The 21415-nt window shown below is 39.9% G+C and overlaps 1 protein-coding gene across 22 annotated transcripts in view; it reads left to right on the top strand.

Moving 5' to 3' along the window:
• The window catches only part of RBMS1 (RNA binding motif single stranded interacting protein 1), a 219520-nt gene that overhangs the window by 90906 nt on the left and 107199 nt on the right, over positions 1-21415 (top strand). The window contains exon 1 of one of the 22 annotated variants that reach the window (XM_045479984.1): positions 13177-13218. The exons of the other annotated variants lie outside the window; for them this stretch is intronic. Within the exon in view, the coding sequence (XP_045335940.1) occupies positions 13192-13218 (27 nt within the window). The 5' untranslated portion in view covers positions 13177-13191. Of the gene's footprint in view, positions 1-13176; positions 13219-21415 lie in introns of those variants that run through there. 22 annotated transcript variants of the gene reach the window in all.

Raw genomic sequence — 21415 nt, 5'->3', positions numbered from 1 at the left:
TAGCAATTCCTTTCTTGCTGTATGCCCTAGTGATTTGCATTGGGGCCTTTGAGGTAGAAGGGTGAACACAAGAATTTGTGTGTGTGTCTTTTTCTTTACAAATGATATTGCCAGCAAATAGCTGTACTTGTTAAGTGTTGCTAACTTTTGATGAGTGAAGTACTTATTTCCCCAGTTTAAGTAGATTTACGTAGTTTGCTGCTTTCTTGAAGATTAACTGGGTGTAGCTGCACGTGAAGAATCCAACAGTGATTCAGTGTTTGGCCTTGTTGGAGGATGACATACAAAGCTGTTGATTAATCCTCTTCAAGCACTTTCTGTTCACAGCCATCGATGTGTAGTAGATTGGGTTTTGTTAAGTTTGAAGATTAAAGTTGTGCATGGAAATACTTAAATTAAAAAAAAAAGAAATATTTAAATGAACACTCAGCTACTCCTGGTTTGTTGCTTTGAGAAGAAGGTAAACATACTCAGGCCACAGAGATTGGCAGTTTAGGGGAAGGTAGCAGAAAATTAAATTGGCGTGCATAAGTAAGGTCCTACACTTTTTTTTTTTTTAAGCTATCTCAGTGTCTTGGTGATTCAGTAGAATTTATGAATCAAGGAACTGTGTTTTAAACATGTATCCATAGCCATTTGAAAAGTACAGAATTCTCCATCTGTGATCACCCACTTTTTCTGCTGGGCATCCCTTTTGGCAGCTCACTACATTTTCTGTAGTTCACTTCGGGTTTTGAACACATCTCTTTTTTTCGTTCATTCTTCCCTTTAGAGACTGATGTCAACTGGGCTTCCCATCTATTGGCAATACTTTTCAAGACCTTTCTTGGTGGTGTGTGTGCGTGGGGGGATGGGGGGGAGCCTGTCTTTCCCACGTTTCTGAGAATATGTTTCCAAAGCACTCCACCAAAAATAAGTATTTAAAGATATATAGATGATATTCCCTCCCAACCTCAACTATATTTAATCTTCACAACATCCATAGAAAGTAGAGAAGGGTCAGGAATTTGGAGGCAGTGAATTTAAGTGGCCTGGTTGGTGAAAGCTAGTTCTCTGCCATCAAGGCTGTGTCTGCCACCAGGAGAAGGAGAAGGAAGCCCAGCTGTAGCCCACTACACTTCCCTTTACTTGGCCTCCCAAAGACATGTGGCACACAGAGCATCCCAGATTTCAGCTTTGGGAAGTGTAGCTCTGTAATTTATTCGTGTTTTTTTGTTTGTTTCATAAAGGCCTTTACTCTAGGGTTGTCAGATAACATATAGGATGCCAAGTTAAATTTGAATTTCAGGTAAACCATGAATAATTTCTTAGTATACGTATGTCCCAAATATTGTGTAGTATTGTGTATTTTTATTCGCTCAGTCCAGCAACCCTGTCTCCTGGACTTCTTACAACTAAAATTCATAAAATATCATATAAGTCGTATAAATATAAAAAATCATAATGATAAGCCCTATTATTCCTACTTTTTTCACTAAAATTTTTCCTCGTAGCCTATACTTTGAACCCTGATGATAAGGCAGATTTCCCCTTGTAACTTCTTTAACTTGCTCAGCCTAATTGAAAGACCCTGGCTTATGTGCTGGCTCTCCCACTTGAATGCTTTCCCCTTAACCTGTCTACATCTCTGTTTCTGTTAAGGAGAGAGTAGTGCCCATTCCACAGGGTTGTTGCTGTCAATCCTTCTGGGAGGTGCTATTATTATTAATGTCCCCACAGAGCAAGCAACAGCGGGTGGTCCCGAGAGGCTCTGTGTGATCTAGGAGACCTTGACACAGCCTCTAAGAATGGACTATGTTTAGAAAGTGGGGACAGCCTCCAAAATTGTAAGGACCTGGAGCTTGAAGATGAGATTCTTTAGCCACTGGAAGGAAAGAAAAAGAAAGAGAGGAAGGAAAGGAAGGAAGGAACCACAAAAGTAGAAAAGTGCATTCCACCATATTTTAAAACAACTATTTCTGTATTGTGCTCTTATTATCAGAGTTTGCCTTCTCTTTGGGGAAAGAAAGCCTTCAATCTTCATGTCTTTATTTATGCAAATATATGATTGGAGAAGGAAAAAAAAGCATTGATCACTTTTATCAGTGAGAATTGCTACTTTTTAATTTGAGAACAGATTTGATTATTAGTATATGCATGATGATTTCCTGAATTCTTTCCTTTGTCTTGTTTGTATATTTGGTTTTCAAAGACGCCATCTCTGCATTACTCAGAAAAATAAACATTTTTTTTTTTTTTTTTTGTCCTCGGACGTCTGTAGGTGTTTGGTGGGTGTTTGTTTTTAAACTCACATCTGTAGAGAATGCTTTGCTTAACACATTCTAAAAGCTTAGTAAATTTTGAAATAGGATAGACATACCATGAGCAAGAAAGCAAGCTTTTTCTGGAGTAAAGACAAGGTGAAAAATTAAATGGAGCAAACTAAATTCTGTGTTCAGGTAATGAATCAATATAGCTATTGTTTTTGTTTTAAGCTTGCTTATTTTTTAAATTTAAACCCAAGTTAGTTAACATATAGTGAAATAATAATTTCAGAAGTAGAATTCAGTGATTCATCACTTACATATAACACCCAGTGCTCATCCCAAGTGTCTTCCTGAATGCCCATCACCCATTTAGCCCATCCCCCACTTCCCTCTTGCAACATTTAGTTCTCTGTATTTAAGAGTCTTATGTTTTGTCTCCCTCTCTGTTTTTATATTGTTTTTGCTTCCTTTCCCTTATGTTCATCTGTTTTGTATCTTAAATTCCACATGAGTGAAATCATATGATATTTGTCTTTCTCTTGCTGACTTATTTCACTTAGCATCAATGTAGCTATTGTTATTTAACACTTATTAAATGGCATCAGGGACAGAAAAACTTGATGTGATACAGAGTAGTACCCTAATAAATAGAATGATGTTTTGGTTCCACCTTATTTATTTAAACATGTCGAATTTCAAAACACTGTAGTATAAAGGCTATAGTATAAGATTATATTCATATTTGTTAATTGTACATACGCTACAGTCTCAAAAATGAATTTTAAAAAAAGGACTGGAGGGAAATTGCCAAAATATTAACAAATATTTTCCTGTTGGTAGGCAGAATCACTAGTGACTTATTATGAGAGGTTGTTTACATTTTTTTCAACCTTCCAGTCCTTCTTGCTTCCCACAATAAATATATAATTCTTTGGTTGTCAAGAAAAAAATGAAAAATGAAAAAAACTTAGAAAATTGTATTATTTTTAATGTCTAAAACTTGTGAACATCCAAGAAATTGATGTCATTGAGAATTTCAGCAAGTAGCATATAGGCATTATTTGTTTCTGTGCCTGAGCCTTGAGATGTGGTCCTTTCCTATTTTTTATGAATTTCTATTCTTATTTTTACTGAAAATTATTAATAGCATCTTTTTGGAAGTCACTTTTACTGATGGATAGTTTTTTTATATTTATGAACTTAGTATTTTCCTGTTTCATTTATTTTTATTTTTTTATTTGTAATTTTTTAAATGTTTATTTTGGAGAGACAGAGCAGGGAAGGGGCAGAGGGAGAGACACACACAGAATCTGAAGCAGGCTCCAGGCTCTGAGCTGTCAGCACAGACCCCGACGCGGGACTTGAACTCACGAGGTGCCAGATCATGACCTGAGCCAAAGTCGGATGCTTAACCGACTGAGCCAGCCAGGGGCCCAACTATTTTATTTTTTTAACTGACTCCTTTCTTTTTGTTTTTAAGTTTATTTATTTTGAAAGAGAGAGGCAGAGAGGAGATAGAGAATCCCAAGAAGCCTCTTCACTATCAGTGCAGAGCCCGTGGTGGGATTCAAAACCCACAAACCATGAGATCATGACCTGAGCTGAAGTCAAGAGTTAGATGCTTAACTGACTGAGTCACTCAGGCACCCCAATATTTTCCTATTTTAAACACACTTAAAATACGCTTTGTATGTTCAGATGTTTTAAAAACATTTATCTACACCAGTTTATCTACATGAGTCAGTAAGGGGAAAATGTAGCTATATATATGAAATTTCTTATCCTAGATTATTTTTCCAGAAAATAGCTATCCTAAATATTGAGGAATTGACCATTATCATCTCTGTTTTCATTTGACTTATAGTTGCACTTAAACAGAGCTGCTTTGGGGGCAGATTCCCCCACATTTAACTTCTACGTAAAATGTGAAAAACGAGACTGTTCTACTACTTATGTCAGAATCCTTTGGATTTATTTTATTATGAATGCTCATGACTATCTTCATCACATACTTCCTTTTTAGTTTTAGCTTTTTGAAAGGGCAGTGGAGTGGGAGGTGTGGCTTCTTTACAGTCGTCTTTAATTTATAATGGAACATGAGGTTTCAGTAAGAAATACACTGTTCAGATAATGTCAGCACTTTAGAAGCTGTTGTTACTGTGTAACCCAGGGGGATTTTCAGTATATCAGGCGAGTTTTAGATGTGCACCCTGTAGAGGCTGCGAGGCTCCAGAGTGAGAGGAGGAGGGAGCCTGAGGGAGGAAGGAAGAGGTGGGGGCTGAGAGAGAGAAGGAAAGCAGTATTGCCTTGTCTGGTTCTTACCGTGCTAGTTGGTAGGTCACTTCACAACATCTGCTCAAGTCTCATTGTTTCGGTGCTGTGTCTGCAGGCTGAGCGCAAATATGTAGCTTTGTGTTTTGTATTATCTCAGATTATTACATCACGTTGTTTTCCTCGTGTCATTCTCATCACGTAGAATTTCCTTCAGCTGTGTTCGAAGACAAGCTCTCTGTCTCTCCCCCTTCGGACAACTGCCCCCAAATGGCCACTTTGGAAGACCATTCGTGATCAAACCAATCCTACCTAGTGAAAGATTCTAGAAATGACATTGTCTTTACTTTCTCTCTGTGTGTTCTCAGTTTTATAGGTCAGATGCGTCAGACCAATTCCAAGGGAGTGGATATGTTCTTTAGTTTAACTGGATGTTTAACAGACTCCAAAACATAGAGTTAAATAATTATTGAGTACGTAACCTAACTTAAATGGTTTTGGGAACAGACATCATTCTGTAGGAAGTAAGCTGGTGGCATACAGGGGATACACTGCATCAGGGGAGAGGCTGTGCAGGGAAACCAGTCAGCTAGCTGTTAAAATAGATGGGAGATAGTGAGGACCCAGAAGAAGGCAGTTAAATTGTAGACAAGAGGAACAACCAAATTTTATAGACATTTGAGTACATAAAGCCCCTAAAATTGTATGTAAAATGTAAGACCTGGGGAGAGGTTCCCAGCTTTCATCAGCTTGCCAAAGGGATCTGTGTCCTCCAAAAGATTTTATGACCACATGTGGAAGGAGAAGAAGAACTTAAAGATGATGCCAAATTTCTAACTCAGGAGATGGGATCATTGGTTATATCACAGACGGTGACATTTCAGGCGGAAGGAACATTACAGCAAAGATGGAAGATGGAAAGCATGGGCTTTATTAGGGGAAGAGTGAGCAATTCAGGATGGCCAGACTGCAGGGTACAGGTTGGAGGGCAGAGGGGAATAGGGTCTAGTTTGCTAGAATGGCTGGATGGGAGAGCCTGAGTTTAGCAGGTGGGGCCCTGGTTGAAATAAAGTTGTAAAAGGGAGTAGTGGCAGTGTGGATGTATTAGATGGGATGGATTTAAGATACTGCACACACAAAAATTGACGAGAATGGCTGGTGACTGGATGGGAGGTTGCTTAGTAAAAGATCCTAGGTTTCTAGTTTTAGATGATTAGGAAAATGAAAAGTCACTGCAGCCTTGCTTGCTCTGGTCTCAGTGGTAAGGAAGAACCCCACCATTCTGATACAGAGATTTTCTACATTTTTTTATGTGTTAAAATAAGCACGGGGAGGGGTGTGCTAAATTCCAATGCTCAGACACCAGGGATGCAAAAGGCCCTTGCGTGTGCAAGTCAGTCTCATTAAGGAAGAATCGTCCAGCCTCAAGGGCTAGTAGCGCCCACAGTGTGAACCACTGTACGAACACACTTTGCATCAAGGAGATGGTTGTAAACTTTTTTTTTTTTTTTTTTTTTTACTACTCTCCTCCTGGGATTGCCCTAAAGTCGGTATAGAGGCTGTGTCACGTCGGTGCATGGATTTTCATGTTTGACTAGACCCCCACATTCTCTGGAGTGCAGCATTTATACAGCAAATCTTTTCCTTGATGTTACATGTCATCTATGCTGTGGAGTCATCAATACCATCTATAGCGTGGCAAGTACATTCATTTTGTTAAAAGATCTCCCACTTCAACCACTTCTACAGAAGTACGGAAGATGGGCGGATAGGGTGCTTCAGGGGTTAGGATGTTCATCCTACCACACTAAAAATTTCTGAGGAAAGCCAGTGAGCTTGGTTTGCCCATCACCCTGTCACACATTACCCTCCCCAGGTAGAACTGGAGCTGTGGACACAATACTCAGAACCTCCTGAAACTGAAGAGGTGGAGCACTGCGTATAGGTTAAAGCACTCCGGGGAAACAGTATGTCCAGAGGAGTCTGGATAGACCTGGGGAAACAAAAATTCTGTAGCGGGAAATGTTGGGGGAATCCAGAGTGTCACAAAAGCCCGAGAAGAACAAAGCTTCAAGAAAAGATGGTCAGCTCTGTTAACAGGTTTCCTGGAGGTCAGGGAAGACAGAGGCTGAGTAAAAGGCTATTGGAAATAATCTATTGGGAGGTCTTTGAAAGCCTTTGAAACAGAAGTTTCAATAGAGTAGTATGTGTGTGGTGGGGCAGGGAAGGGAAGGCAGGTGTGAGGGTTGTAGAAAGCACATTCCAGAGGGTTTAAGGAGTGAATAAGGGAGGAGGGTGTGTCTTTAGAGAAATTAGGTGTCCAAAGGAAAGAGTCCCTTCAGACAGCCTTGAGGGAGGGTTATCTTAGTATCTGACCATGGATGTAAGGTAGAGCAAGATAATAGAAAACAGAGGGAATAGGTGGAAATAGATCTTTAAGAAAGATTGACGCAAGGTTAGTCTTAAAGGAAAGGGATCTGAGTGAGTTTCAGGTCAATGATAACTGGAAGGAGGAGGTTGGGAATGCTAGGGATGTCAAGGAGAAGTAGGAAGAACAGTGAAACTCAGTCCTTTAAAAAGCTTAGATTTCAGTAAAGAGGCTAGGTCATCTCTTAAGATTGAAAAAGAGATGGTGGGGGAGGGATTGTAATTCTAGGCTTAAAGAGTATGACAGAAGATTTGGAATAATTACTTTTGGGAATTTGGTGAGTATTCAAATCAAGTAAAAAGATGACTGAGCTGTAGTGAGGGCCTCTGGGAGTTCAATAGTCTGAGTTGGCAAGATATTTTGACCCTTTTCCAGCAATAAATGGGGGAAAAGAATCTGGGTAAAGAGGGTTTGGCATTGCTAAGGTGAATCTGTACAAAAATTGAGAGCACTGTTATGGAGGTTAAAGAGACAGGTGAAATGAAAAGACATAATAAACTTTGGGAACAGGGAAGGGCATGCAGGTTGTAATAAGATAAAAAGACAAGTCCTTTGGAGTGAAGGAAGGAGAAATTTGAGAGGACGTTCTGGGGTCAAGATCTTGAAGGTGGAGCAGTTTCAGGATGTTACCTTGTAGGGCTGCTGGGAGGATTAAATGAGATAATGTGTCTGGCAGGCAGTAAATGCTCAGGTGGTTATAATTATACAGATGTGGCTCTTGTATAGTTTATACCTCCCTATCTCTACTGTTATAATATTTGTGTAAATCAAATCATATTTCAAACAGACTTCAACGAACCATGAACCACAAACCAAAATAAAATACTGATTTTTTTTTAACTGAACCACAAGTCCAGCTTAAGTTTTAAAATACACTGTCAAACTGTTTCAGAATATCTGAGTTGCTTTTGAAGAAAAAAATGTGGAAATGGGTGTGGATCCCAACTCCATCACTTCTTGGACCAACTCGCCGGCCGGCATCCCTCCTTCCTTTCCTTTTCCTTCCTCCCTCCCTTCCTCCCTCCCTTCCTTCCTTCCTTCCTTCCTGGGTCCAAACTTAGATTCTTTTTCACTTCAGAGTAGAAAGTCAGGTGGATTTCTGGCTCTGTCAGTGCTATCTTTCTCACCATCACCGCTTTGTTAAGACCTCTCCTCCAGGAGCCTTTACACACCATTCCAGATACACCTATATGCCTTTCTCTGCCTTTCGTCTTAGCATCTGAACTATCTAATTATTTCTCCTCACAAAGCATGTGAGTTCTGAAGGGAAGGGGCTAAATTTATTGGGCACTCTCTGTGCACTGGACCTATGGCTGAGTACTTTTACATTTCATCATCTCTATTCTACAACACCTCTGTGAGGTATTTCCTCTTGTCCTCATTTCACAGAACCTGGACAGTTTCAGTTGTTCACTCCAAATCCCTGAGAGACTGGATATATAACCTGGATCCTTACCCAGCTTCCAGGGCTTCTCTCTCCATTCCATCAGCGGGAAGGATCTCATGTATTGCTTTTACAGAAAAAAAAGTGGATATGGGTGTGGATCTTTATCATTTATTAGTTCACAGTTATAGAGAACACATTTCTTTTTTTTTTAATTCTTTTTAATTTTTTTTTAACATTTTTATTTATTTTTGAGAGACAGAGAGAGCATGAACAGGAGAGGGGCAGAGAAAGAGAAGGAGACACAGAATCTGAAGCAGGCTGCAGGCTCTGAGCTGTCAGCACAGAGCCCGACACAGGGCTTGAACTCACAGACCGCAAGATCATGACCTGAGCCAAAGTCGGATGCTCAACTGACTGACCCACCCAGGCTCTCTGTGAACACATTGCTTAAACTTTCTTGGTCTTACTTTCCTCAGAGGCAAAACTAGATGTAATAGTTAATGTTATTGAGATGATTAGGTGAATCATGTATGTGACAGTTCTTAGCACAGTACTTGGCACAGGGGCTCTGTCTGCTTCTCTGTTTCCTTAGAGTGTCACCTAACAAGTCAGTTTACACAAGAGGACGTTGGAAGATGGGTCAAGGAAAGCCTGGAATGATAATAGTGGTGGAAGATGGATCATTCTGTTCATTAGCAGAAAATACTTTGTGATGAGAAAGATCTAGAAGTGAAACTGAGTGCTCATTGGTAAAATGGAAATGATTCTTCTCTCCATCCCTGACTTCTAGAGTGAAGGGTCAATGAGTTAATGTAAGATAAAGTGCTTTGTGACATGTCGACACTGTAGTGATATTACGGTTTCTGAAATGGATGCCCTAAACTATTATGTGACCATTTTGCTTCTTTCAGCGTCTGATTTTAAATTCATGAAGTGTATTGTTTAAAGCTGCTTTCCCCAAATTGTGTTCACTAAGATACTCGGATTCTATTAAATGTTGAAAGTGTTCCAAGAATTAAAATATTCAGTGTTCAAAGAAACTTGGGAAATACTACATACTATATGGTACTGTCTGGGAGAGTAATGGTATAAATTAGCATAAAAAAGTCTCTGAGAAGTCCTGCAATAAAGACATTTGTCCAGCTTTGTGCATTTCATCATTTCCTAGAATTACTTGATCTTGGAACTACTTGTCCTAGAATAGTTACTACCTATATTCTGTGGGCATGTTTAGGAGACATTTATTTAAGGAGCCTTTTGCATTTGGAGTTGGAAGGATCTTAGATGCTGTCTAGTGCAACCTCTTTAACTGACCCACAAGGAAATTAAAATCCAGAGACAGTGAGTGATTTGTCCAATGTCTCACAGCTTGAAAAGTCTGTCTTCTGATTCTTAGTTCTCCACCACCTTACCTTAAAAGTCTTGGCTGTTCCAAGTGTGGCACATCCTTATAACTGTGTTTTCATATGAGGTTTTTAAAAATCATTTTCTGAATAAGTGGGCTTTTAGGGATGGTATGCTTCACATTACATTCGGACAAAATAAACTGGAATCTACCAGCTATCATCTCTTTTGTTTTTAATTTCTTGTCTCTTAGGGTTCATTTTTCCACCTATTTTATTGCTTCTTGAAGCATTTATGAAATCATGATTACTGACTTGGGAAATCAATCTAGTTTAAAATATCAGTGATCTAGAAAACCCACACATTCTAATTATTAATGCCCTCCCTTGCCCTCTAAATTTGTTTTATCGTTTCTTTCTTTCTTTTTTTTTTTTTTTTTTTTTGGTATAATTGGCTGTGGGTAGACAAATTTACATATTTTTAGCCCCTTCCTGCCTGACTTATTACAGCATGCAGAATTTGCTCTGTGGTTTCTAGGTTAAGTTCCTGTATAGAAGAAACCACAGTGAAGACTTTACAACCCCGCTGTGCGGAAGGCCCCTCCAGGACATGCTTCTCTGTGTTCTTGAAAAATGTGAACGGCCAATTTATTCCCCTTTTTTATAATTAAGATATTTCAGTCACAGTAGTTCACGTGGAACATTTCTCTTTTTATGTATTTTAAGGTTCTCAGTTGCCTTGTGGGCAGGTGTCTTTCAGAGACCATCATCGATTCTTTCTGTGTCCACAGCATGAAAATTAACCCTCAATGAATCCAGTGCTGTGATGATACTAGTGTTTTGGATGAAGTGATATGAAATAATGTCTGTTATATCATGTGTACCACAAAAAAACAAAAAGAAACATAGACTATTAGTGCTAAAAGAATCTTAAGATACCAGCTTTTCCAAGTCTTTATTTTAGAGGTCAGAATGTTTCAGTATCACACTGCTTATTTATAACAAAACCAGGACTAGAACCCATATATCCTGACAGGGCAGTTTGGGATCTTTTCAAACAAATCGAGCCTGGATCATTATTCATTCATTTAATTTTTTAGAGTCCATTATGGACCAACCGCTATGTTAGGCCTTGAAAATAATACATAAACAGTCCTATTCTCAACTTTACAGTCCAATAGGGGCTCTGGGGCAGGTATATAAATAGGTATATAAGGTGGGAATTAATGCCATATGAAGGGCAGGTATTTGAGAAGTTCATAGTAACAACATGTTTAACCTAGAGCTGTCATGTTCCAGATGACCTGAATTTAGACTGTTTGATTTCTGGGTACGTTTGATTTGATTCCATGGTAGAAATAAGATTCTGAGTTGGCTGATCAATTTTGTCATTGTGTTGATTGTCACCTTAGATTTCTTCTACCCTTTAACAGACCATATTGAGCTGCTTACTGGGGTACTAAGGCAGAGTAGAGAAGAAAAGAAAGTATATCTTCCACTCTCCTGGCATCAATTCCTTGCCAAATTTGGTTTTAATTCTTTAAAAGGGATGTGGAAAACTAGAGAACATTAAGACAAATTCAAGCAAAAAAGATGCTATTTCAAGTTCAAAGGGGATCTTCTTTTCATTGTTCTCTAGTTCAATGTGTGGATTAGGAATGGAAAATATTAGTGGAATTGGGATTGTTGACAATCAAGGTAAACAGTCAGGAAAGGTTTACATAGGAGTTGCTCATACTTTTCATAGCACTGTGGGTAGCTAGGCTCAGCAGATGTTTTTCTGTGAAGAGCCTGATAGTAAATATTTTAGTCTTTGCAGTCCATAAGGTCTCTCTTATAGGTACTCAGCACTGCCTTTGTAGCTCAAAAGCAGCCATAGATAATGCATATACAAATGGACATGGGTGTGTTCCAGCAAGTGGCAGATGGGATTTGGCCTGTGGACAGTAGTTTGCAGACCCCTCATCTATAGAATCCTTTGTTGGCTCTTTTACCAAAAGGTACACAGAAGGAATTGGAAGAAAATGAAACTCAAACCAGATAATAATGATACTTATTTGCACCATCAAAACAGGTTAGACAAAGAAGGAAACCAAGTGAATGTAGGTCTGATTCATAGCTTTGACCAGAAGGTTTTAAGATTAAAGGCTCAGTCTTGACTAAGTATTTTATTTGATTCTGTTTGGGTAGGCATCCTTCATGTATCTGTGTCATCAATACTTCCTTAGTCATTTTTTGTATTTTGAATTGCTAAGGCTTGGCCGTAATTCTGAAGTGATGAGACAAGAGCCATGGTAAAATAGAAATAGCATCCAGGGAGTAACATGTTAATTTTTTTCTTTAAAAATAATTTTTGGCTAAATTTGTATTTTACAAATTATTATCAGAACAACCTGGTCCAAGCAAAACTACTGTTGCACTTGTGTAATTAGTTTGCTAGGGCTGCTGTAATGACATTTTATAAACTGAGTTCTTAAACAACAGAAATTTATTTCTCACAGGCCTGAAAGAGAAGTCCAAGATCAAGGTGTTGGCAGAGCCATGCTCCCTCTGGAGGTGCGAGGGAAGAATCTGTTCCAGGCCTCTCTCCTAACCCCAATCTTTACATGACATGCTCCTGCCTATGTGTCTGTCTCTATGCCCGGATTTTCCCTTTTTGTAAGGATCTAGTCATTGGATTAGGGCCCACCTTAGTAACCTCATCCTAACTTGATTATCTCTGTAAAGACCCTATCTCCAAATAAGATCATGTTCTAAGATACTGTGGGTTAGAACTCCAGTGTTATCTTTTGGGGGGGAGCGGCAATTCATCTCATAACAACCTGGTACCAGACATTCATTCATCTTAGTGAAAACTCATCAATTGGGCACCATAGTGGGCCCAAGATAAAGCCAAAATGCTTCATGACTCATGATCATATTAACTTTCAAAAAGAAGTATTGTACTGGTGGCCCTGTTGTGCACAACATATAAGGAAACTTTTTGTTGTTGTTTTCAACCTATAGGATAAAAGAAATTTCTTTACAGAATTAACCATGTAAAATAGCTATGGAAATGTCCATTATGAACCATAGTCTTCAAGAACCTTGAGTAACTAACATGCTCCTTCCTCTGATTGGCTTTGCCCAAGTCTGTACCTGGCATTCCAGCCAAAAGTCTTTTCCTTGCTTCTTGCAGTCTGTTTTTCCTTCCTTTCCTCCAAGCTTTCGTTGAGCTATCACAAATGGCCACAGAACTCTATTCTCTTCTCTTCAAGTTCACATTCCTCTCTTCTTTAAGTTGAAATTTAAGGTCTGCCTTTTCCAGGAAGATGATCACTGTGCTTAGTCTCCTTTTTTTTCAGTTCCTGCTATTACATTAAGACAGAATTCTGATGAGATGGTTTTCTATCAACTACATCTCAGTTGGGGTTTGTGTGTAGGCGGAGTGGAGAAGCAGTAATGCCCTTTCTATTGAGGAGAGGATGATTTGCACCACTACCCATTAAGGCATCAGGTTACCTCTAGGGACTTGGAATGGGAATGAGTTACTGTAGTTATGAGGTAAGTCCTTCATAACAGCAAGGTTCTTGTCATTTGCAAGTATTGTTTTGAAAGCTATTATAGAGCTGTAGTTCTGTGGAAATATGAAGTGATATTAAAGCCTCTTGAGTCTTATACAAAAATTTAAGGATGTTCATAGGCTCCATTAGAGGTACCTCACTTTGGTTATTCTCAACCTTCTCTTGTTCTCCCTTCTTTTCTTTCTTTTTTTTTTTTTTTTTTAATGTTTATTTATTGCTTGACAGGGAGATAGAGTACTCGCGAGAGCCAGGGAGGGGCAGAGAGAGTGGGAGACAGAGAATCCCAAATGGGCTCTGTACTGACAGCAGAGACCCCGACTCAGGGCTTAAACTCCTGAACCATGAGATCATGACCCGAGCCCAAGTCGGATGCTTAACAGACTGAGCCACCCAGATGCCCCTTTTCTTCTTTCTTTTCTTTTTTTTTCTTTTTGCTTTTCTTTTCTTTTCCCTTTGAAACCTGGGACACATCTTGAATGCCAGCAGTTTTTTTAAAAAACAATAAATTAGTTTTTTTCTTTACAAAAACAGTAAATCAGTTATTTCTCTTCCTTTTGTAAATTATATATGAATTTTGCTTAATTGATGAGTTGTTCTTCTGTTTGAGTGTGTTTCTCATTACCAACTAGTTTACTTCATATTTTTGAGCACTGGAACCTGTATTTCTTTGTAACATTCAGCCTATGTAGCGTAGCATTTTAAATATATATTCGGGGCACAACATTTGCTGGTTTTCTTCTCAAGTTTTCTTTCAAAGTCCTGTTTCCTTGCTGCATTTAAAGCTTGGATTTGGTCATGTAGAATTTTTCAGCACATCCAGTGTGTGAAGTTGAGCATACTTATTTATTAGTCATTATTTCAGCAAGAATTTATCAGTGACTGCAGTGCTGTGTGTCAGAGAATGTACATTTCTGCCCAAAATGAGGTTGTTGGGTTTACGAAAGCAACCACCTTCTGAGGTTTTTGGCCACAAACAGTCACAAAAACTAAAGTAAGGATTGAGACGGTTTGTAAAATGAACACGTATGGAATTCACTGCATGACTGAATAGGAACAGAAAGGTCTTGTTGTGTAGGAGGGGCACTGTGGAAGACCTCCTCCAGGGGCATCATCCAAGGTGAGGGTTTGTATTTGTTTGTACCCAGTGAAGTACGTACATAGAGTTGTTAACCTAGAACTGGACAGTGAACTCTGCATGTCAATTAGTGAAGAGCCAGGAAACCCTCTCACATCTGAGGGAGGGTTGGTCAGAACTGTCAGATCAAGGAACCGGAAATTGCTCAGATCAGCTGATGCAAAAGAGGATCTGGAGGGTGTGGCCAGAGAGTGTGCAGTTTTAGAACCAGGAGACGCCTTTTCCTGTTGGCCAGTGAAAGGATCAAGTGTCATTTGGATGAGTTGAAAGATAGACACTGTGGAGAGCAGGGGACAAGATGGTGGCCACTTTGGGAGTGGCGTAGTCTGCATAGTCACAAAGTCAGGGTGCTGGGGCATAAGGGAGTAGGAGAGCCCCAGTGCCCGGAAGATTCAGATCAGCTGTAGAGACCATAGAATAGACTTCTCCCCCCACCCCCCAGTAGGAGGAACACCAGGACTCTAAATTTCAAAGACACACTATCTTGGTTCTACCTTTTTTAGAGGCATTTCCTAAAGTGTGGTCCCAGGGCTACATGCATCAGAATCTCCTGGGGTTCTCATTAAAAATGTACATTTTGGGGTCCCACTGCGTCAGGCATCCTCAGACACTGTGGGGCTATTTTAAGGTCTCCAAGTGATTTAGAAGCTCACTGAAATCTAAGGACCACTGGGGTAAAATAATCCTCAGAGAAGCTCTGCTTGTTTGAATCTTTCAGTGATGAAGAATGAGCTGTCTTATAAAGCAGTGATCTTTTAAGTCCACAGATGATGCAGGCAGGAAATGTAAATGGGTGCCAAGTAGAGAATGACAAATTTATGAGTAACCAAGTCAAAATTGGGTCCAAAGAAAAATTGGGATACATCTCTTAAGACTGACGTCAGAAAAACTAACCACGCGTGTCCCTTGGAAACTTGGTTGGCCAGAGTACTGGACTTAGCCGGGCTGATGCATTTGAGCCGTTCTGAATTTCTATAAGAAACTGGAAGTGGTTTCGCAGGCGTCTGTTACTGTGTTGAGCCAACTAGGATTCCAGGGTCAAGCAGAAGCCGTAAGGACCAGATGGAAATCTTTGAAATTCAGGATACAGACAAGCTTTTTCTTTTTTTTCCTGTCAAATTTTTGCCATGGATTCCTTTCCTCTCCTCTCCTCTCCTCTCCTCTCCTCTCCTCTCCTCTCCCCTCCCCTCCCCTCCTCTCCCCTCCCCTCCCCCCCCCTCCCCTCCCCTCCCCCCTCCCCTCCCCTCCCCTCCCCTCCCCCCTCCCCTCTTCTCTTCTCTTTAAAGTAACTCCCTGTGGTGTGTTTGTGTGTTGGGGGCTTGGGGGAAGTAGATACCATTTCTGTCTGTGTGTTGCCTTGTTGGGGGGGAGGAGAAATTCTGAACATTTCAGAGCCCGAAATATAGTGCGTGATGAGAGTCAGTTTCCATTTTCTGTCTTTCTTTGACCCTTTTCCTTACCCTCTCTGCTCTACACCCCGAGTGGGCAAGACTGCCATTGACAGCACGGACGGGGCTGACACCACTGCAGAGACCCCCACCGCCACCCCCATCTCCTGCCCCAGTTGGATGGATGTATAATCATCGCCAGGTGAAGGACTGTCCCATCAGACAGTGGCACCTGCTCCTTGTATTTTCAAATACACTTCCTCTGCTTGCTCAGCCACAGTCCACAAAACTTAGCAGTTACTGTTAATATTAGGAAATAACATTTACTAATAAAAAGCTCCTGCTAAAATTTGAGATTTTCCCAATTCTTTCTCCTCCCTCCTAAGGGAAAGAATACAGAGAGAATCAGTGTGATGAAAAGAATGGTTACTGTAGTGCAGTTTTACTTGCCTCAGCCTTTTCTTCACTGTTAACCACCTCCCCAGCCCTGCTTACTGTAGCGAGTGACAGGATTGTGATAATTTGAACTTCTGTATTGACAACTGTATATAGGTTTTTTGAGCAGCTAGAAAAGGAAAAGCAACCAGGAAAATCAAGAGATGAGGGCAGTCTTAGGATTTGAAAAGCCAGACAGTGAATATCCTGTGATAAAATTTGTTGAAAACAGCAACTTGTATGCCATGTAGGAAACATGCTTCTCGGTTCTTCAGATGATGTCCAGCTAGGAGGCATGGTGATCTGTGTAGAATAACAATTAGCACGAAGATACCAGCACACTGGAAAATAGGCGCAGTTTAACAAAAGGAGGGTTAAAAGGAATAAATAATCAAAGTCTTAACAGTTCAGTGAAAAATACTGAGGGAAATGGAATATAACTAAGTGTGTAAAAAGGCATGTGTGGTTGGTTTGGCCGTAAATGAGTATTAGCCAACAAACTGACTTCGCTGCTTAGACCATTAATATAGCTTTGCCTACATTTAATAAAATTACGTATTTAGATAAAAAAAAAAATGAGATCATCCTACTGCATAGACATTAAAAGTTCTAATCCAAAAGTTCATCTCTATGGTGAGTTTTTTTTTTTAATTAGGACACTGTTTTTTTTGTTTGTTTGTTTGTTTTCACAGAAGCGTTGGATTTGGTAGTTTAGTTCTCAGGTTTTCCTGTTGAAGTATTATTAATAGTAGTTAGAACCCCAGGTTACCTTCAAAGCCCGTAGTGTTCTAATGGAATTTCAGAACTGGTAGCGACAGCTCCAGTTATGCATCTCTGTGAGCAAAGCATTGTCATGTGGTACATTAAGTAGAGGGAAAAAATCGCTTTCTCACTTCTAATAATCATAATGAAAAATGTAAATCAGATGGCCTTTTGTACTCTTCCTCTTCTCTCTCCGAAGATTGAGAATAACAGAAGTTATTCAAGTTGACTCAAACGGAACATAGGCCCGCCTTTAAATCGTCTTGCCGATGCTTTTCTCAGCTGTCCTAAGTGATGACTCTCTCCCCACATTGTAGCTTGCAAGTTCTGGTATTTCAAAGAGGGGCCGTAACTTAATGCATCCCTAGTTAGAATTTCAAGTGGTAAACCTAACCTAAGTAAAAAAGTCCAGGGAATATGAGGACTGATCAGATTTGATCAGGCCAGCTTTTCCAGGGAGCCTTTCCTGGGAAATCCTCCCCAATGTCCCCACCCCCCATTTTACCTGCCTTTTGCAGCAACTTCCACTTTGAACTCATTTTTGTTTTTAGTTTTCTCCATTTTTTCCCCTCATTTTTATGGGCGAAAGAGCCTCAGAGTAGCAGGAGAAGGACTGAGAAAACTACTTATTAGTCAGTTTTAAGATTCAGTCTAGGGGTGCCTGCACTGGGCTGAGCCCTCACGGCCATCTGGATATTGAGAAAGATGAACTCAAGTGCAGCTGGCAGTTACTGAGCACTCCTTGTGGGTTGGGCATTTTACCCTGATGAACTTGTGCAATCTTTGTAACCATTCTGCAAGCTAGAATAGATGCTATCGTCCTCACTTAACAGATGAAGAGATGAAACGTACGGATGTGAAATCATTTGCCCAGGGTCATAGTGAATGGCGGTGGTGGGATCTGAACTGAGGCAGTCTGATTTCCGAATCCATCCTTTCAACTCTAATTGCTATATTGCCTCCTTAGAAGTTGTTTTGACCAGAGTTGTTGGTTATTGTCATTTGTCTGTAGCCTTAAAGGAATATCACTGGAGGGATAATAGCTATCATTAAAGATTTAAATTATGACAACCTATATGTTGTAGCAATTAGAAATGTCAAATTGGGGCATCTGCTGGTCTGTAATGATGCCCTGCCTTCACCCCCAATTTCTACACCATAGGAAGACCTCTTAGTTTGGATATGAGGCTGGGCAAGATGACCCATAAGTTTCTTTCTGGATCTAATTATGGTTAAAGAATTATTGGTAATATAACTTGGTGGGTGCTTATGTAAAATAATCCTCTACACTTTTTTTTTTTTTAATGCTTATTTATTTTTTGAGAGAAACAGAGTGTGAGCCGGGGAGGGGCAGAGAGAGAGGGAGACGCAGAATCTGAAGCAAGCTCCGGGCTCTGAGCTGACAGCTCAGAGCCCGACACAGGGCTGGAACTGACAGACTGTGAGATCATGACCTGAGGCAAAGTCGGATGCTTAACCGACTGAGACACCCAGGCACCTCTACACGTTTTTTGTTGTTGTTGTTGTTGTTTTTTTAAGTTTTATTTAAGTAATCTCTATACCAACCGGGGCTCAGACTCATGGCCCTGAGATCACGAGTTGCATGCTCTCCCAACTGAGCCAGCCAGGTGCAGCACTCTTACGTGTTTTGATTATGTATCCCAAGTTTTTAAAAGTAAGGTTAAGAGAGTCAAAATCGACCTTTAGAGAAAGCTGCTGTAGTAGATTGAATACTGTGCCCCCAAATTCATATCTAACAAGAGCTTCAGAATGTGATTTCATTTGGAAATAAGATCTTTGCAGATGTCATTAGTTGAAGTATCTTGCTATGAAGTCAAAGTGGATTTAAGGTAGGCTTTAAATCCAGTGGCCAGTCTCTTTATAAAAAGAGGGTAAGACACAGAGAGACACAAAGAGATGGCCATGTGACGTAGAGGCTGCATTGGGATTATGCCACCAAGAGGCAAAGAACAGTAGGAGCTGCCAGAAACCAGAGGAGCAAAGAAGGATTTGCCCCTAGAGCTTTCCAAGAGAGCATTGACACCTTGATGTCAGACTTCTGGCTTCCATAACTGTGAGAGAGTAAATATCTGTTGTTGTAAGCCACACTAGCCCTAGGAAACTAATACAGCCATTTCCCACTTTCTCTCCACTTCTATTTTATCTTTTAACTTTTGAATAGCTTAATGCAGGTATATAATGTTGTAGTTAGTGTACAAAATGAGTTTTAAATTTCCTCATGGAAACTAATTACATTAAATTGTATTAGCATGGCTACACTTATATTGAATTAATTTTATATAAAGAGGTGCAGTGCATCTCAAGGAGTAGCGTTTTTCTTTTTCTTTCTTTCTTTTTTTTTTAGAGCCCTGCTGGAAGGGGCGGGGGTATCCATTCATCCGAAAGAATTTTACCAGACCACTTAGATGACTCCATTAAGAAGTTAGTCTTCTAAATAACTCTCTCGCTTACACTTCTCTAAGGTTAAAAATCAATTAAAAGGATTGGAGCGAAGGTGTCATTTTTCAATTGAGAGTCTAATAAAGCGAATCCTGGCAAGAATGAATAACAACTGCCTGACCAGATGTGGCCATTACCAAAGGCAGTAGGATCCCAAAGTGATTACATCTTCTTGAAGGTTTATAGTAATTCTGATTAATCTGTTTTGAAAAGACAGATTCCCACAGATCTGATGTATCCAGAGGCAATACGATTAAGATTATTAGGACTCCTATTTTTCTCTGAATTATAATTCTCACTATCAATCATAATTTGTCTACTGTCCCTGGTGTCTTGAAGTCTAAAGTAGGAATTTTAAAAGTCATAGTGTTGGGACATTGTTCCCGAGATGCTTCAGTCTAGAGAGGAAATAGAACAGAATTCCAGTGTAAGTAGAGGTCTTGTTTCAGTTAAAAAAAATGATATGATTGATGTATTTCAGCCTAGATGTCAGACTCCTTTCCAAAATACTTAGGTTCCTCCCCCATCTTACTCTTGCTGACTCCTCTTACCTCCTTGTACCAGAGAGCTGTTCAGCATACAGTGTTTTAATCCCTGCCACAGTTACATGCTTTCTGACATATGCCAGTCTTATTATTTATTTCCTCATCAAATGCACAAAGCCCTGGGTCCGAGGTGCAGAGTGGGATTATCAGACAGGGCGTGACCATGTGTACTCAAAAGGCTTACAGGTTAATGGGGGAGATTTGTTCTTTAATTCAAACATAGAAATATCATATTAGAAAGTGTTAAACATGTGTTGAGATTACATATCCTATATTGAGAAGATCTAAAGGAAAGCAAGTTGCCTGAGTATTTTCCAGCAATATTCCTTCACAATAATGTTGTACTGTTAGTTTTAGAGTAAAGAAGGACGTGTCACTGAGTTTCGCTGTTTGGCAACCACTTTCTTGAGCCAAACCTTTTGGTTTTGTTTTACTGATGGGTGTTAGGAAGATTTTTAGTAACTGTGACAGTAACCATGACCAAAAGCCTTAATTAGAGCAATTGTGTATCAACCAGGCCACCGAAACAGTGAAACTTAACGGCATACGTCCCATATTACCATTTTCCCTTCTGCTTAGCTCCTAAACATGTAGTCAGACAGACCTTATCTCACTACCAGACTGCTACCTCCTCAGTGACCTTGGGAAAGTCCTTTATCTTCTGTTTTCTTAACTGTATAATGGTGATAATCATACCTACCCTGTTTTGGTTAAATGAAACAATAAATACAAAGCACTTAGCTTGGTACCAGAAACGTGATAAATGGTCAACAATGTTAATGATTAGTACTATGAATAACACACATTTCTCTAGGGGGAAAAATGTTTTCAGTTAAGTTGTCTTGGCTTAAAATGGTTTTCCCCCCTTTGGTTTTTGCTTATCTAGCTATGTTTAAAGATTACCTATGGGGCGCCTGGGTGGCGCAGTCGGTTAAGCGTCTGACTTCAGCCAGGTCACGATCTTGCGGTCCATGAGTTCGAGCCCCGCGTCAGGCTCTGGGCTGATGGCTCAGAGCCTGGAGCCTGTTTCCGATTCTGTGTCTCCCTCTCTCTCTGCCCCTCCCCTGTTCATGCTCTGTCTCTCTCTGTCCCAAAAATAAATAAACGTTGGAAAAAAAAAAATTAAAAAAAAAAAAAAGATTACCTAGATTACTTTGAGAGTAAGAAAAAGATAAAATACTATAGCTCCAACTAAAATGAGTAAGCAAATGGCTACAACCTACCCCCTTCAGTTAAGGGGAAAACATTGGTCTTGGCTTTCTATCTATTTCTGGAAAGCCCGCTAGCAGGGATTTGCACATCAGTTGTCACTGCAAGGTAAGAATTGGGCTTTGCAGTAAGGAAGAATGGAGATGTAGCTAGTGTGTAATTCAGGCAGGGTTCCCACATGTATTTCCAGGGACCTCAGAGTGAGGTGACCTGTCCAAGGTTTGATGGATAAATTCTGACCCC

Source organism: Leopardus geoffroyi, chromosome C1 (assembly GCF_018350155.1).
Source record: "Leopardus geoffroyi isolate Oge1 chromosome C1, O.geoffroyi_Oge1_pat1.0, whole genome shotgun sequence".
Classification (NCBI taxonomy): Eukaryota; Metazoa; Chordata; class Mammalia; order Carnivora; family Felidae; genus Leopardus; species Leopardus geoffroyi.
Note: the sequence above shows the minus strand (reverse complement) of the source record. Positions and strands in the feature narration are given on the sequence as shown.